At 55.3% G+C, this 17,034-nt stretch overlaps 1 protein-coding gene across 2 annotated transcripts in view; it reads right to left on the bottom strand.

Moving 5' to 3' along the window:
• Positions 1-744: 744 nt before the first annotated feature.
• Mdga1 (MAM domain containing glycosylphosphatidylinositol anchor 1) overlaps positions 745-17,034 on the bottom strand; it is a 54,057-nt gene continuing 37,767 nt past the window's right edge. Inside the window, exons 7-17 of one of the 2 annotated variants that reach the window (XM_076860183.1) lie at positions 15,188-15,517; positions 11,641-11,937; positions 10,590-10,874; positions 8,879-9,030; positions 7,910-8,087; positions 7,639-7,662; positions 6,583-6,735; positions 6,125-6,259; positions 2,023-2,153; positions 1,709-1,817; positions 745-1,064 (exon numbers count right to left, since the gene is read on the bottom strand). In XM_076860183.1, the coding sequence (XP_076716298.1) occupies positions 973-1,064; positions 1,709-1,817; positions 2,023-2,153; positions 6,125-6,259; positions 6,583-6,735; positions 7,639-7,662; positions 7,910-8,087; positions 8,879-9,030; positions 10,590-10,874; positions 11,641-11,937; positions 15,188-15,517 (1,886 nt within the window). In that variant the 3' untranslated portion in view covers positions 745-972. The remainder of the gene's footprint in view (positions 1,065-1,708; positions 1,818-2,022; positions 2,154-6,124; positions 6,260-6,582; positions 6,736-7,638; positions 7,663-7,909; positions 8,088-8,878; positions 9,031-10,589; positions 10,875-11,640; positions 11,938-15,187; positions 15,518-17,034) is intronic. The other variant, XM_076860185.1, reaches the window with a different exon arrangement.

Raw genomic sequence — 17,034 nt, 5'->3', positions numbered from 1 at the left:
GTAGGGCTCTGCCCTTCACACCCGCCCCCCGGCCGCAGCACCCTATCAGACCAAACACATCAGAGACGAGGCTCTGCTCCCACTTTCGGTGGCCTCGAGGGGGCCATGGAACCACCGAGGCAGGCTTCTCCCCTGCCACACCCCCGTCTGAGTCCCAGCTGGGGCTGAGGTTAGGTGGGGACTGTGCTCTCAGGAGTCCAGCTGGTGGGGGTGGGGGTGGGGTGGGTGGGGAAGGTGTCAGTCTCCACACTTCGCAGGCCCAAGACCCTCTGCTGGGTCCCTTCCATGGGGGCACAGTGAGGAGGGGATATGATGTCCCAGAAACAGGTCAGGACCTGGGGTGACTGGGGCTCCCCCTTCCAGCCCCCACTCTGAGAACAGCTGCGGGCAGCAGGTGCCCCACCTTCTCTGTCATCTTCTGGGCAAAGGACAGTCACGGAGCTCACAAAGCCCCACCTGGCCCTCCTCTGACCCCTGCCTCCTCCGTCCTGAGGAGTCCCAGAGTCTGGCCAAGGGCAGGGCTCCCTGTCCGCCCACTCTTCTGGCAAGCCACCAGGCTGGAGTCCGGCCTTGAGTTGGGGGACAGCAGGGAGGGTCAGAAATACACCACAAGTGCAGCCAGGACAAGGCCAGCGTCGCGCCGCGGTCCCTGGGGTGGCGGACGCCATTTGGGCAAGTCCCCTGTCTCCGCATAGAGAAGGTGCTGGCAGGTCTGATAGAAACTTGTGCTTTAATAGATCTCGGCGTGTGAGTGTGAACGTGTGAGTGTGTGCGTGTGTCGAACAGCCGTCTCCAGGGCCTCAGCGCCGGGCCTCAGGTCCTTGCTTTCTGTTCGTCCTCGCAGCCAACGCAGGCCCCCTCCCTGGCGAGCCGGCCCTGCCCCTGGGCACCCCGGCAGGCGGGGGTCAGTCTTTGGTACGGTGTGGACACTTTGGTGCGCCGGGGGCGGGGTGGGGGGCCACGCAGCTCTCATCATCTCTGCATCGCCAACAGGAAGATGACCACGGGCCCCCAGAGCTGTGGGCTGGACCGGTAGGGAGCTCTGCTGCCCGGCATCACCACCACTGTGACAGGAGACAGAGGAGACAGGCCAGGAGCTCCCGTCAGCTCCGGCAAGGGCAGGAGAGGAGACAGGCTGGCTGCGGGAGGGCACCACAGCCCTGCCCCATCTCTTTGGAGGGTGGGCACTCAATGCAGATGTGAGGTGGCGTGGCTCAAGGGTGCACAGCCTGCGGGCTCATGCTCACTAAGACTCAGAGCAATTTACCACACCTCAGTGGGCCTCAGTTTCCTTATCTGTAAGATGGGCCTCCAAGTTCAAGTGTGGCTGTGAGGTTTAAGTGGAGCATGCACATACGGGTTTCTGTACCTCGCCTGGTACATAGTAACCCCTCAATCAACCGGAACTGTTAGAATTGGCAACACCTGGCCCCCGGAAGGCACAGGTCACACCTGGAGCCACAGTACTCTGGTGCTCAGAGCCAGGCACTCGAGGTATCTGATACAGTAAGGAATTCAGTAAGTTCCAAGGAGGGCAGGACCCAGGGCTTCTCATGGTCCCTCCCAAGCCTGCAGCCCAAGTCAAGGGGGGCCAAGATGGGTGCACCTGCACACCGGCACGCTGAACTCCATTCAGACCAACACCCTCCACCCTGCCCCCCGATGGCACCCACAGCCTCGGCTCCCCCGCCCCCTTCCCATTGTGCACCTTTATTGGGATCCATCTGCTTCCGGGGACACTCTCCTTTCTTCAGTGTGACGTCGTCTATGGCAATATCCCCCAGGTAGCCGGAGCCTCGAACCCCCTCAAAAATAATCTGGGGGGATCGGAGAGCAGGGAACAGGAGATGGGGATCTGCCAGGCCCCAGGGACCCCCGCCCCGACCCCTTCCCCTCATGGGGAGCCCCACAGCCTGCCTGCTTTCCTCCTTGGAGCCGCAGTAGCGAGCACGAGGACAACCTGAGTGCTTCCTGTCCAGGGGACCCCAAGCTTGGGAGAGCCTCTGGGCCCCATGGACTCACCTGGAAGGGCCCACTGGGGTTGATGGGCACATGTGCCTGCTGCCACACGTTGCCCTTATTGCCACTGAGGGACCAGGCGTGTGTGTCCAGAGCCCCTTTGTTCCGGGACCGCACAAGGAGGTTGAGGGAGCCTGTGGCGGGTGACAAGAGAGGGGGTCAGTGGGTCAGCAAGGACATCCTTACCTGCCCGCACTCACCAAGCCACCCACACGGCTGCCCCTGAGGGATGGGACCTTCTCCCTGTCCCCACACCTGGTGCAACTTGTCATTGCCATGGTGAGCAGGGGACCACAGCCAGAAGAGAGGATGGTGGCAGTTCCTATCTTTCCTTCCCTGTCAACCACCTGACCACACACACCACCCGTCCCCTCTAGACCGGAGCCGTCCTGGGCAGGGGGACCTCTGTCTTAGCACAGAGCAGACCTTCCCAACAGCACGGTCGCACACCACAGCCGTACGCAATTCTGAACATGGAGCTTACACTTTTTAATACTGATTTAAAAATACTTGTACATGGTGAATAAAGGTGGCACTTCCAAACCATGACTTCTCTAATGCTGACGCCTGCTTGGAACAAAGGTTTAAAGCAAATGTTGATCCAAAGAAAAATATTAGGTCCCATGCTTCATAGTGATAACTGAGAGCGAGATCTCGGTGGCATTAGCCGGGAGGCGCTGAGCCATCTGCCCATAGTCTCAGGGATCTGCAATCCTAGGGGTGCTGAGGGGCACTAGAGAGAAGGAGGGGTCACGGCTGGGCTCCGAGCACTCAGGCAATGCCAATGTCCTCTCCCGTCTCTTTGTAGCCCACCTCGAGCCCCCAGTGACATGAAAGACCTGGCTCCGAGGGAAGAGGAATCAATCTTAGATGGCGCCTGGTGGCTGGCATTTCCATGGCACTACCCACAGACAAAGCCACACCATCTGTGACACCAGATAGACCTACCCCCCAGTGGGGGGAGCCACCAAATGTTACCTGCCTGGATTGAAAAGAGTTGGCTGGGACCAAGGAGTGCCGGCGAGACACAAGGTCTGGGGACAGCTGGTGCCCAGAGCTGCCAGGCACTATGGGGGGGGAGGGGAGAGACCAAGACAGTGAGAAACACCCCTCCCCAGCAGGAGAGTGAGACCGAGGAGCACCCAGCAGAACGGGTGTCATGCTGACATTGGCAGGACTCAAGGCCCAATGTCCTTTAGGTCCTTACCAGCCCCAGAGGGACCACTCCGTCTTCCCTGCTTAGAGATCTGTCCCCACCCCTGGGGTCCGAAGACACTCCCCTTGCTCTCCTTCCTCCTCCACCACGGGCACCCAGGGACCTGAAGGGGAGGGCTGCTTTTTCACTGCTCAAACAAAAAAACACAAATTTCTGTCCCCTTCTCTGTGGGCTCCATCAGGAGCAAGGTCTGCTCTGTGCAGGGGCTTCCTGACATCCCCTCACAGGGGTCAGCCAGAGCCCAGGACCCTCCACTCTTACGAGTGAATTGCTCGCTACCTTCCTCCCTGTCTTCCTCGCCACCTCCAGAGTCATAACATGCTGTGGTCAGGGTACACTCCGGCTTGCCCATCCTGGCCTTCCCCTCTGCTCAAGATGCCCTCCCCCACCAGGTCCCCCTGACCAAATCCTTGTTGATCTGTCTGCAAGGGTCTCTGAAATGCCTCTTCCTCCAGGAAGCCTTCCTAGGCTTCAGCTGGGAGCCTACAATCCTGCCCGTAAACTCGGAGTCCATCAGCCACGGCTCCCCACGCAGGCCACTGTCCACTCTGTGAGATGGCAATCCAGGGGAGCCAGGGCCTCTTCCCTATCCAACTCCTTGAGGGAATGTGGTCGGGGCCAAATGCCTATCAGTGCTCAGTAATTAAATGTTGAATGAAGAACTTCCATGACTGTCATCAGGGTTTTTATAGGATCTCAGGGTTGGAAGTCACCGGGTCTCACCAAGCCCCAGCCTCACTGTCATCCATTCATTCATTTAACTCACTGAGCACTTGCATGTGCTGGAGGATGTTCCAGGCACTAGAACAAGACAAAGATCCCTGCTCTCGTGGACCTCATGTTCTCCTGGTGGTAAACAGGGAAGTAACATAGGGAAAAGGAAAGCTCTTTTAGGTGGGACAGTCCAGGACCTCTTTGAGGACACCTGAGTGAAGGGAGGGAACAGTGTTGCAGACTCAGGGGGCATCACGAGCAAAGGCCTTAAACCAGGAGGTGCCTCAAGTCTGTAAAGAAAAGCAGGGAGCCCCCTGTGCCAGAGCCAAGTGCTGCAAATAAGGTCAGAGGAGCGGGCGGGGGCTGGAGCAGCCGTGGAAGACCTGGAGAAGATGTGGGGAGGCGTCAGAGGGTCCTGAGCAGGGAGTGACGTGATTTAGGACAGCAGTCCCCTCCACGGCATCCCTTCGGGACAGCTCTCCTGTCCAGGGACCGGCTGCTCAAGACGGCAGCATCTCCCCAAGAGAGCACACTCCTTGGCTGGACAGAGCTGATGCTTCTAAGGTCCTCCTTTGTGGGACTCAAATCTGCCTCTTGGAAGCTTTAGCAAGATCTGTCTGTCACACAGACTGTCCCCTCAGGCTTTCTGTCTCCCTGTTCATAAGATCAGATCCTCAGACCCTTACTGGACCCAACACACTCCTCCTGGCACTGGTCTGCCCCTCCTGAGTGGACAGTGACCAAGAGTCCCAATAGACCCGACACAGAGGGGATGTGAGGATGGAACTGGGAGGGGCCGGGGCAAGCCAGAGTGAACTGGCACCTCTAACTGGGGAAGCAAGTGGAGACCAGAGGGCTGGGCAGGCAGGGCTGAGCCACACTGGCCCCCCACCTCACTACTCCAGAGAAGACGTCCCCAAAAGTTCACACCCATCCGTGGGCAAACTGGTCTGTGTGGGTGACCCGGGGCCCCTGTGGGTGCAGAACCTGCCACCCCACCCCACCCATTCTGCTTCACCAGCCCCCTAGACCCATGGCTCCACCCTGGAGGTCTATGCTTGCTCAAAGTCATTCCTCTACTAAGAGCAGAGGGAAACGACTAGAAGCTCTCTGTGGACTGATACAGGGTGATCGCCAAGAGCAGGTGAGCACAGGGCAGTGCACAGAAGGGGAAGGTGTGTGTGTGTGTGTGTGTGTGTGTGTGTGTGTGTGCACGCTGCCTTCTCAAGGCATAAAGTATCCCTGGGGATATGCCCCAGTCTGTCTATTGATTGTCTCTGGGGAGGGGCTCTGGGTGGCAGAGGACTGGGAGGGACATCTTCATTATGTACCCTTTTGGAATCGTTTGACCTGGGGGAAATACATGCCCTTTCCCAGACCTAAACAAAATTTTAACAATCATCATTTCCTCAGCAGAACCTCCAAGGGCCAAGCCCCAAGACGGGTCAGGTGTCCCTGTGACCAAGCTGAATTGGCCCCAGTGGGCCCACTGCAACGGTGGTCCCTAACTTCTCTCTGATGCCATTAGTTGTTTGATGTCAGTCTCTCTCTCTCTCTCCCCCTGGGCTGTAGGTGACAAGAAGACAGGAAACTCATCCATCTCCTGCCCGGCAGCACCTGATACCCGCAGAGCCAGCGTTGGCTGAACTGATGAGCTCATGGATTAAAGTGACACCCCTATTAATGCCATCTCTTCCCGAACAGCGTTCCTTAAGCTTACTCTCACTCTCAGGAAGCAAGACTTCCTCTCAGGTCTCATAAAGAAGCACCCTTCCAATCCCAAGTTTAGGACTTGGGGAAGTCAGTCCCACCTGGGGGGCTGTGCCGTGTGGTCCTGGGCAAATGCTTAGCTTCTCGGAGTTGTACGGACATCCCTGGCATCTGGCAGGCCCGCGGTATATGCCAATGCGCGGTTGTTCCGCCATCCCCTGCACGACTTCCACCTCCTCCCGTTAGACCCTTTTTATTTGCACTCAGGAAGCTGTGATCACCTCAAAACCTCAGACAGCTGAGGTTGTCTTCTCCCCTGGCCAGTCTTCTTCCTGGTCCCTTCAAGGACCGTGGTTTAGCCAAGTGGGGAAGCTCGGGCCTCGCGTGGGCCAGTGCCCGACCTCCTGTGGCCCCTCTTCCCTCCACCCGGCATGCTCTCGGGCAGACTCCCTGTCCCAGACTCACCGATGTGCTTCCCGTACATGTGGTAGAAGAAAGACACGCAGTAGAACTTGGCACTGGCGTTGTAGAGGGGACTCACCAACCTCGCACGGTCCCCCAGCTCCCGGGGTCTCGACGTCTCAATGAACATGTAGTAGCCTGCAGGGAGGGGGAGATGTGCCACCAGGCTCCTCCTCGCCCCCCCTGGCCTCTGACGGCCTCCTGCCCTCCCCACTGCCCTCCCCACAGCCCTCGCGGTGCAGCCCAGGGCTCTGGGCAGAGGCTGTGCATTCTGCATTGCTAATGTCTCTTTTTCCTGATCCTCAGTCAGGATGGAGTTCTGTCCTCCCTCTGAGGACAGGGCTGTGCCTTCTCAGACAGGGGATCCCTGAGGCCAGGACTTGTGGTCCTCCACTCTCAGAACGGGGCTGCATGGGCCCAGCCCCCTCCCTGCCATTCCTAGCCACAGGCAATGTCCTTACCCTCAGGGGTGCCACTGATGTCAGTGGGGGGGCCGGTATTGGGGGAGCGCTTGGGGTTCTGGGTGAGAGCGTTCTGCCGCGTCCAGTCGAAGTTGTCTGTCAGGTCCTGGGTGTAGCCACAGATCTTCTCGTCCTCAAAGTGGCAGGTGTTATCTGCATTAGGCATGAGGAGCCGCAGAGAGGAAGAGGCTCAGCCTCCACCGCCACCTGAGGCAGCTCCCACGGATCTAAGCAATGGGCCCAGAATCTCAGGGCCCAAGAGACCCGGCCACGGGGCCCAGGACACACTTGTTCCCAGAGCAAGGCTCTGTGCCCCAGACCCTTCCAACACGCAGTGAAGCTTAAGGATCCCGTCTCAGAATAACGATCTTAGACACATTAAATGAAATGTACAGAATTACAAAGGAAATCAATTATATTGAAGTAAAGTTGTCAAGATATTTTTACAATTTGTTATGTAATAACTGGGCTGCTTTATTATCTAATTAAATCACAAAATCTCATGTTAGGTCTAATCACGACTGTAGTTTTGAAATACTAATGAATGTAAATGATATTTAGAGCTATCTGCAACAACTGTAAGATGATGGGAAAACACTGGATTTCCACTGATGACAAAGTCATGGATCCTGATTTGCTGCCTGTGGTTTGTTGCGTATTCATTATTGAAGGGAATGTTGAAATCTGCTAGAATCTAGGGAAATAACTATATGCCCCTCCCCAGGTTCATGTACCCCTTGAACTCTATGCACAGATCTCTTGGGGGTTCGTGGGTCACAGATTAGGGAGCCCTGCTCCAGCGAACAGAGGGTATGAATTAACCTGCCTTCTTTTTCCCTTTGGGGACAGTGGACACCCCACTACCAATAACCAGCCTTTAAGCCCCAGAATATATCCTGGATGCAAACGGCTCCATCCCAGGCCTCAGGTGGCTGGCCCTGACCCCATGACAGGGAGAAGTCACTTTTTGTATATCTCTCAAAATCCCCTCCCCCTACCAGGAGAGCCTTTGTGTCCCTAAAGGGAAGGGGAAGACATGGGGTGCAGAGGTCTTACCTGAAAGGTTTGGAGAGTTGATGGCTGAGAAAGCAAGCAAGGAAACCAGGTCAAAACCAAGTGTGGGGCTGTGCAGAGGATGCCGGGGCTTGGGGTGAGGGAACAGGTCCTCAGAGCCAGGACTGGGGACCAGCAAGCCTGGCCTACAGTGACAGGGTAAGAGAGCACACAGTGGGGAGCTCCGAGTTCAGGAACTACACAGGGAGAGTAGAGGGAGCCCCTGGGCATGAGCTGGGCCCACCCTTCCCCACCCCCCACCACCGTCACCTACGCTCTGTGTAGTGGATGATGCGGGAAGCCATGTCACCAGCCCCAAAGGTGGTATAGGGCGTGAGGCGGACTTCATAGCTGTGGGGCACACGGAGATCAGTCAGGAGATATTCCAGCAGCTGCCCCTTCTCCACACGCCGCACAGGGATGGCCTTGACCATGGCATTGTGCTGGTTCAACTGTAGATACAGGGAGTTCCCAGATGCCCGGCAGGCCACGCCCTCCACTGGAGCACCAGCCTAGAGCCTGGGGTGACCTGGTGGGAGTTGGGGGCTGGCGCTTGGGAAAGCAGAAAGAACAAAGGCCTAGGACACCGGACCCTTGGTTTCCTCATCTATTAGAAGGGACAATCGCCCCTTGCAGGTTCTCTACCCAGGGCTGCCAGGTATGGGACAGTTAGTGTGTGTTGGACGCAGTTCTAAATGCTTTGCCATTAATGAACTCATTGAATCCTCAAATGAGATAGAATATTAAACTAATCTCCATTTTAAGATCAGTAAGTGAAACAAGACATAAGCTTGCCCAAGCTCATACGAAGCTGAACTCTAGCCTCAGCAGTGTCCCCCAGAGCCACACCCCTGCCTCCTGGCGGGGAGAACCACATAGAATTAGAGCAGGCAGGACAGCGCACACAGACTCTGCCTGCATCGCAGAGGCCCTGCTCCAAGCTCCGTACCCAGGAGTAGATTCTATGTCCTGCTCACAGGCCCCCCATGCTGGCCCCTCATGAACCCAGCTATCTCTTGCCCACCTCTCAGGTCTGTGCCCAGGGAAGAGAGGTGCCTAGCGGTTCCCAGTTCCTGCTGTTACATCCAGAACACTTTTTCTCTGCCTCTGAAGAGTTTTTCATGAGAGGGTCAAAGCTTCCAAGTCCCTGTCTCCAGACCCTTCCTCAGTCCTTGAGGAACATTTCCAGGACCAGTCACACCACTCCCCACCTGCTTCAGGGCCCTGCTCCCCCCTGGCCCACCTGGCGGACACTGAGTCTGTAGTTGAGCACAGGGTCAACAGCGTCCGGCTCCCTCTGCGTCCACTGCAGTACGTAGGAGTAGTTCTTGGACAGCTTGTGGCTGCGGGTGGGGTTGGGGGTGTCGAAGTAAAACTCCGGGCTGTAGGCTTTGGCTGAGAGGGCAGGGAGCGGGGCACGGGGCCATGGAAGGGTGGGGGATGGGAGAGACAGAGAAAGGAGGCGTGGGAAAGGGAGACAGGAGGGGGGAACATGGGAGGGAGACAAAGAGAAAGGAAGCCATGTGAGGAGAGGTGATGTTGGAAGAAGAGGAGAAAGGGAGGATGAGGGTGGGGAGGAGGGGCGGTGGAGATGGAGAGAAGGGAGATTGCAGGTCCCAAGAGATGATATTGGTGAGAACAAAGAGGAAAGGTCATGGAAGAAAAAGGGAAAGGGGAAATTTGGACACAGGGAAGGGATATTAGGAAGAATTGGGGGAAAGACACAAAGAAGGGTCAGGGATATTGAGAGGAAAGGAAGAGAGGAAATGGATACAGGTCAAAAGGTGGGGAGCCAGGGAAAGTGTGGAAGAACAGGGGAGAAGGGAAGGAGGTGGGAAATGTCACAGGGGCCTCTGACTAGCAGGGCTGAGTGGGTGGGGAAGGGGCTGGGAAGGTGGCCAGCGGCCTGCAGGCCTAGCCCCCGGCTGTCAAGTGGGGGGACCAGAACAAGAGTTGAAGGGACACCCAGGCACTTAGCGGCTGTTGGAAAAACTGAATGCGGTGGAATGGAGGATGGGTGGCCTGCAACTCTCCTCCAGGGCCCAGCGGCCCAGGCAGGAAGGCAGCACTTCCCAAATGAAGGAGAAAGGAGGGGTTAGTGGCAAACCAAGCAGCGCCTCTTTGTCCCCCTTGACCCTCTCCATGACCTCCATGCCTTTCTGACCTTCCACCGCCAGGGAATGCCTTGGTGTAGAGTTGGAGCTGACGGGAATTTCTGGGCACTAAATGGCCTGTACCTCTAGAGTGACAGCTCAGGGGATGTGTGCTGGCGGACCCAGCTCCAGCCCTGACACTCCAGAGAAGCTGCTGAGGAGCATTTTCTCCCCTCTACGCTACAGTCAGGTCCATCTGCCAGCTCTGGGGCCAAGGAGGAGTGTGAACCAAGATGGCTGCCTTAGGGCAAGGACCCAGGATTGAGTGTGGGCGGGGCTGTAGGCTGGAAGCACAGAGCTGGGATTGGACAAGTCTATAGGGGGTGGAGCCTGTGCGTCATGTAGGTGGAGCCTAGAGCCGCCCCGTAGGTGGGGCCTAGATGCTGCGCAGTGGGGTCTTTAACCCCAAGAGCCTAAGCTTGGTGAAAGCTGGGTTTGAAAGGGGCGTGGCTGTAAGAGGCCAAGGAAAGGGACCAAGCTGTAGTGGGCGGGGCTTAGGACAGGTGTGAGTGGCCCTTGAAAGCGGAAGGCCTAGATCTAGAGAGGGCGTGAGTGGAGGGGACCTAGCTCGCTGTCTGGAGTGGGCAGCGCTGTAGGAGGACCTCAAAAATTGGATCTGGGTGGCATCAGGCGGGCTCTGCACCTGGCTTGGGCGGGTCTTGGAAAAGCATGGATTCATGACTGGTGCAGGCGGACTTTAAAGGAACCGGCCCAGTCAGGGATGGCAGGGTCCGAGGCAGGAAAGGGGCCTTGCCCAGGTCGGTGAGGGTGTGGGCGGGGTGGGGCCGACGGGATGCTCACCCGAGACCTGGAAGAGGCAGGCCGCCGAACCCACGTCGTTGGAGACGCTGCACTCGTAGCTGCCGCTGCTTTCACGGGTTACGGCATCGAGGCGCAGCTCGGCGTGGTCGGGGGCCTCCGCGGCGGCGGGGAGGACGGCCGGCGGCGGCAGCAGCTGCCCTTTGAAGCGCCACACGGCCGAGGCGATGCGCTGGGGGCTGCCTCGAAGTAGCGAGCAGCGCAGGAGCACGGGGCGGCCCAGTGCCTGGCGCACATCCTGGGAAGTGGGCTCCACCTCCGGGGGGACTGGGGGCGGCGGTGGGGACAGCAGTTAGCTGGGCCTCTCCCCACCGAGTGGGGACTGGGGAGCGGCCCCGAGGGGAGGCGACGCACTCGCTCCTAGTCCTGTGACCCTCTCTGCCCCGAAGGATCTCAGGGAGGATTCAAACTCACAACACGGTCATACAAGAGCCACGCTCCTACCTCCCTGGCCCGGGGATGCTCGCTCCCTCCTGCCCATTCCGTCCAGCCGCGCTGCCCAGGTGGACCTCTAGTTGTGCCTTAAGTGGGGCCCTCACCATCACACCCCACGTAACGTCGGGGTTTACAGCTCTATCTCTAGAGCCAGATGGCTAGGTTCAAGTCTCGGCCCCGCTGTCATCTAGCTGTGAGAATTTAGACAAGTTACTTGACTTCTCTGTGCCTCGGGTCCCCTATTTGTGAAAAGGGAGGCATAATAGGAACTAGTCATAGGACCGTGGGGGTTCAACGGATTAATGTTGGGCATTAGTGAGTTTTCAACGTTTCGTTATCATACTGCGTTCCCCTTGAGGATCCTTCCTCCTCCTTTAAAACCCCATTTTGATCTGTCAAAATCAAGCTATTTCTATGTTCACAGGTCACTGAAATGAGGAGGAGACATTTGGTGGGGGAGTTGCGGCAAGGGACACAGATCCCGGGTCAAGGAGATTTGAGGCGGGCGGTGGTGGAGGGGTTTGGTTGGGCTGAGGGGGTGATGGATGGGGGAGAAGCGCCAGGCTCGGAAGGTAGTCTGGTGGGTGGGGAGACTCACACTGCACGTTCAGCTGCACCTGGGCCTCGCGAGGGCGCACGTTGAAGCCATTGTAGCGAGCCGTCTGGCAGCGGTAGGTCCCGCTCATGTCTCGGCTCACGCGCTCCAGTCGCAGCTTCCCATCGGCGGTCTCCTCCAGGGGCAGCCCCGAGGGCAGCAGGGCAGCCTCCTTGTCCACGCGGGACCAGAGCACGGGCGGCCGGGGCTTGCCTCGCACCTCGCATTGGAGCTCCGCGGGGGAGCCCTCGCGCACAGTCACCACCGCCCTGCCCTTGGGCACACTGATGGTGGGCGGCACTGCAGGAGGAGGGACAGCAGGCAGGAAGTTAGGGCTCGGCCCAGGCCTGGGGCTCTCCTCCCTCTTAGCTGCTTCCTTCCCCTACCCCAGATTCCCCCGGAACCCTCAGAACTCCCAAAGCAAAACCCACCCTCCTGACAGTAAGTACCACCTCCTTCCTACATCTCTTCATCAGGGTCCCCCTATTCCAAGAGACCTGGAGTCCGCCTGGCTTGTTTCTTCTTCTCCAACGCAACTAAGTACTGGGGATTCCACCTTTTGTGCATTTCTAAATCTCTCCTCTCTCGAGTCCCTCTCTCCTAACCCTGGCCCTGTCTCAGTTAAAACCTTTATCTTTTCTCCTCTGGAGTACTATTACAGCCTCTAGTCCCCCGACAACCCTACCTTTTCTTCCAGAGTAATAAATGCCTTTAGCAGGGCGCGCAGCCATGAGTAGTTGTGGCCACATAACTTAATTCTGGCCAATGGATGATGAGGAAAAATAAAGGTCTTTTTAAAATAAAGAGACTGTGCCATTCCAAGACAAGGTGACCCATGCTAAGGATGATGGAACAGCAAGGTAGATGGAACCCCGGGCCCTGCACAAAGGCACACTGCTCCGCAGCAGATATCTGCCTGAAGAATCTATGCACACCTACATTACATTGTCCAGGGCACCTTTTTTTTTTTTTTTTTTTTTTTTTTTGGTAATGGTGGTGGTGCTGCTGGGGATCAAACCCAGAGCCTGAGTGGGCTGGGCAAGGTTCTAGCTCTGAGCTACCCCGAAGCCCCTAAGCCACCATTAATTAAAATTCTGTTATTCACAGCTGAATCTAATCCAACCCAACACATGGCACAAATGAAGAGTCTTTTGAAGACTTCCCTGGGTCCCATCCCATAAACCACATCAAACAAATTAAAATGCACCCATGCATTTTATCATGAAAATTTAAGTATTTAACATTAAATAGAATTAAATGGCAAATTATTATTTGTAAATAACTCTACCAGGCAAGCTAAGGTCCAGATATCTATAAACATCATTTATATCTTATAAACATTGAGACATTTATTGCCTTTATTTTTGCAGTTTTTCTCTTTTGTATTTTGAAGCCAGTTCATTTATTTTTCCAGGTCTAAATCATTTCCAAGGACTCTTAAAAATCTGCCATGCCCTAGGCACCAGATCTATAAGCCAAATGGAGAAACAGCCCTGGGCCCCTTGCTTACTTGTAAAACATCCCAGCTCCCAACCCTCTCCATCCCCATGAGCTAAAGAGCTGCTCTCCCTGTCCAGGCAGCCACCTTAGAGCTCAGACACCTCAGCTCTGCAAACAAGGCCTAGGCTCCAGCCCCTGCTGCCCCACCTCGTCTCCCGTCCTTCATCTTATATCCCACGTGCAGGATTCACTTGTAAGAAACACTCCCCGGACACGGCAAATCTCCTGCATTTGGGGAGCACCCCCATTCTGTCTGGGCTTGTCCCCCTGCCTGGCAAATCCCAACATATCTTCAAGGCTCACAGAGAGGACCCCTCCTCTGAGAAGCTTTCTCGGACGTCCCCAGGCAGCCTGCTACAGCTTCTCAGTGCCCCCAGATTGACCCACAGACACCTCCTTCACCTCCACGTCGCAATTCCAGAGTTTTCCCTGCCATTTCCTGCCTTGCTAACCACCTCCCCAACACGCCTATCCCCCCTTGGCCAGGCAGAGAGCTCCGAGGAAGGAGCTGCGGCATTCACTTCTGGATCCCCAGCTTCTCAAGGAGACCTGGCCCAGAGCGGTCCGTGCATTGATCTGCGGCATCTGTGGGTTCTGGAGGAGAAGCCTTTCCTGACCTCTCCAGGATCACTGGGTCTCCCCTTGTAGAGATGTCAGGAAGGGTCAGGCCTCTGGTCTAATCGCTCATCGAGAGAAACTGAGGCCAGAGAGTCAAAGAGCCCAAGGAGGAGAGACTCCTAACAAGGAGAATCCTCACTTCTGCATCTGGTCGCGTGAATAGCTGCCCAAAGCCAGCCTGCTCCCCCATACAAGGTGCCTGGGATAGAGGCATTCTGGGGGGTCTCAAGAGCTCCCTTCCAACGGCCTGTTGTTCTCAGTGCAGACCCTGCAGTGGGGCCTGAGGGCAGGCCCTGAAGCCAGGCTGCCTGGCTCTGCCCGCTCCACCACTGACTGTAGTATAACCTTAACTAAGTTTCTCCAACTTTCTGAGCCTAAGTTTCTCCAACTGTAAAAATGACAAGATAAACTACTACTGAGAGATTAGACCACTAGGTAAATCACAAAGTGAACAAGAAAAACATAAAATCATCAGAACACACAGTAAAGAGTAAATGTTAGCCATTTTCATTTCATTATTATTTATTACTGTTGTTCTAGCAATAAAGACCCCAATCCTTCCCATGACCTGTTACGAGCTGAATTGTGCTCCCCCTACCAAATTGATCTGTTAAAGTCAAAAAAACCAGTACTGCCTCAGAATGTGTGCATACTTGGGAGGGGGACAAGAGAAGTAATCCTAGTTACATGAAGTCATAAGGGTGCTCCCACATCCAGGACTAGTGTCCAACATTAGGACATAGACACGCACAGAAGAAAGACCCTGGAAGACAGAGGGAGATGGTGGCCATCTACAAGCCAAGAAGAGAAGCCTCAGAGGAATCCAGCCCTGCTGATACCTTGATCTCAGACTTATCCTCTAGAACCATGAAAAACACATTTCAGCTACTGAAGCTGCCATCTATGGTACTATGCTATGCAATCTCAGCAAGCTAACCCAGCTACAATACTGGACATAACTCTGCTGACCCCTCCCAGTTCATCTCACTCCATTCTTCCAGGCACACACCCCTGCCTTCAGTTCGCCAGATGCCTCAGTGCCTTTGCACATGCTGATTTCTTGGCTGGCATTGCTCCTTTCTAAACTTCCCTTGCTGTCCTTTGCCTAGTAAAATCCTGACCCTCTCTCAAATATCCTATCCCAGGAAACTCCCTAGACTCTCATGTATCACAGTTCTCAATAATCTATTTATGTATGAGGCTATCTGAAAAATGTCTGCCTTCCTATGAAGCTCAATGAGGACAAAGCCTAGTCCTCCCACCACTGCACTCCAGGGCTAAGCCCAGTGCCTGGCATATAACAAGGACTTCATAAAGTGTGCAGCATGAACAGATGGCACTCGGCTCACTTTCCCAAGCTACGGCCCCCACCTCCCCATCCTGGGCCTCTCCAGCTCCCCCACATCTCCCCGATGCCCCTCCAGCTGCCCACCTGTCTCGGAGGAGATGTTGACCTCGACGCTGAGGTCGGGCACCGGCGCCCCCGGGAAGGAAGCCATGCACAGGTAGGTGCCGTAGTCGCTGAAGTGCAGGTCGATGAGCTCCAGGCTGCTGGTGACGGCAGGCAACTCGGGGTCATTGCGGGTCACCAGCAGCCTCTTGGACATGCGTGCTGGCTTGCCATTCTTGAACCACTGGTAGGTCACCTTCTCCTGGGGCACTGCATCCACGTGGCAGGACAGCTTCAGGTCCTGTCCCAGCTGGATGTTCTCGCTCTCCTTGATCACGTCGGGGGTGATCTGGAAGGTGGCGTTCTTCATGGCTGCAGGAGGGCGGGAGGGAAGGGTGACGGGGGCTGGGACACCCCGGCGGGGCCTGGCCCAGAGCCGGGGTCCCACCCCCACCCAACCCAGCTTCCCCCGAAACAGGTCCTCGTGGAGGTTGGGGGCTGCAACCCACCCCCAGGAGAGGCCATCGCTTTTCTCTGCTCGGAAGCTGCTCTGCTCTCTCGGTGGCTTCCAAAAGTCTGTAAAGCTCCCTGCAGGACAGCGAGTCTGGTAACCCCACAGCCACTGCCGATGGACGCGCTCCCAGCGAGGGGCACTGTCCTAGGCACTTCATAGGGGTTCACTCATTCAGCCCATCCCACAGTCTTGTGGGGGCTGCTTTATTGTCCCCATTTCACAAAGATGGGGTTTAGGCAGTTTAGCTAACTGGACCACTACACTGCTGTATTTTTCATTTTGTATTAAATCCTTTTCCCTCTGTTTTTTAATTTTTTTATTTTTGGATACTGAGGATTGACCTCAGGAACACTTAACCACTGAGTCACATCCCCAGCCCTTTTTGTATTTTATTTAGGGACAGGGTCTCACTAAGTTGTTTAGGGCCTCACTAAGTTGCTGAGGCTGGCTTTGAACTTGAGATCCTCCTGCCTTGGCCTCCCGAGCTGCTGGGATTCCAAGGGTGCACCACCCCACCCAGCTAGTTTTGTATTAAGTCTTGAATATGCAAAATCCCCACCTGGAAGGCGGCACCTTGTACTTGTGTTTCCATCTAAAGAGTAGAACTTAGGGAAATGGAAGGGCAATTAATTTGTACATTTTTTTTCCCTTTTGTGCTGGTTGACTCTCTGCAACAACTCTGTGTGATTTTATAATAAAAGACCAAAACAATCATCTTCCATGCAATTACATTAAAATACAGAGTTAGAAAGAAAAGAGTCTGGCCTTTTAAATGTGAATCTTGTTTGAAGCCAAGAGCTGGAGTTCTTAATAGGTTGGGTGTTAATTGGAAAGGACGCTAGTACAACAGCCACAAATCAGGACTGGCCCGGGCAAAACAAGCAACAGAGCCACCCTGAGACTCGATCATAGTGCCAATGTAAATTGAGATCTCACCAACTCAGGTTTTAAAGTCCAAATGGAATCAGGTGGAGGAAAATAATCTTCTGATGGGAAAAGTTTCGTCAAAGGAAAAAGTAGTCATCAGCCACTACTTTTTGTTGTTGTTGTTGTTTTGGAGATGGGTTTCACTAAATTGCTGAGGCTGGCCTTGAACTTGTGATCCTCCTGCCTCAGCCTCCTTCGTCGTTCAGATTACAGGTACATGCTACCACATCCACCTATTTCTTTCTCAATCTGACTAAGTGTAAATCCAGAGAGAGCTAACTTTTTTCTGAGGAGAGTCAAAAGAAACTAACTGGTCAGTGAGACACAAACAGAGCCCATGTCATCAGACTCTCAACGAAATTTGGTAGCAGTTGTACTTTGGCTAAAGAGCTAAGAATGAAGCCAGGCGAGGTGACCCACACCTATAATCCCTGTAATCCTCAGCACA

This window comes from Callospermophilus lateralis, chromosome 6 (genome assembly GCF_048772815.1).
Source record: "Callospermophilus lateralis isolate mCalLat2 chromosome 6, mCalLat2.hap1, whole genome shotgun sequence".
NCBI lineage: Eukaryota > Metazoa > Chordata > Mammalia > Rodentia > Sciuridae > Callospermophilus > Callospermophilus lateralis.
Note: the sequence above shows the minus strand (reverse complement) of the source record. Positions and strands in the feature narration are given on the sequence as shown.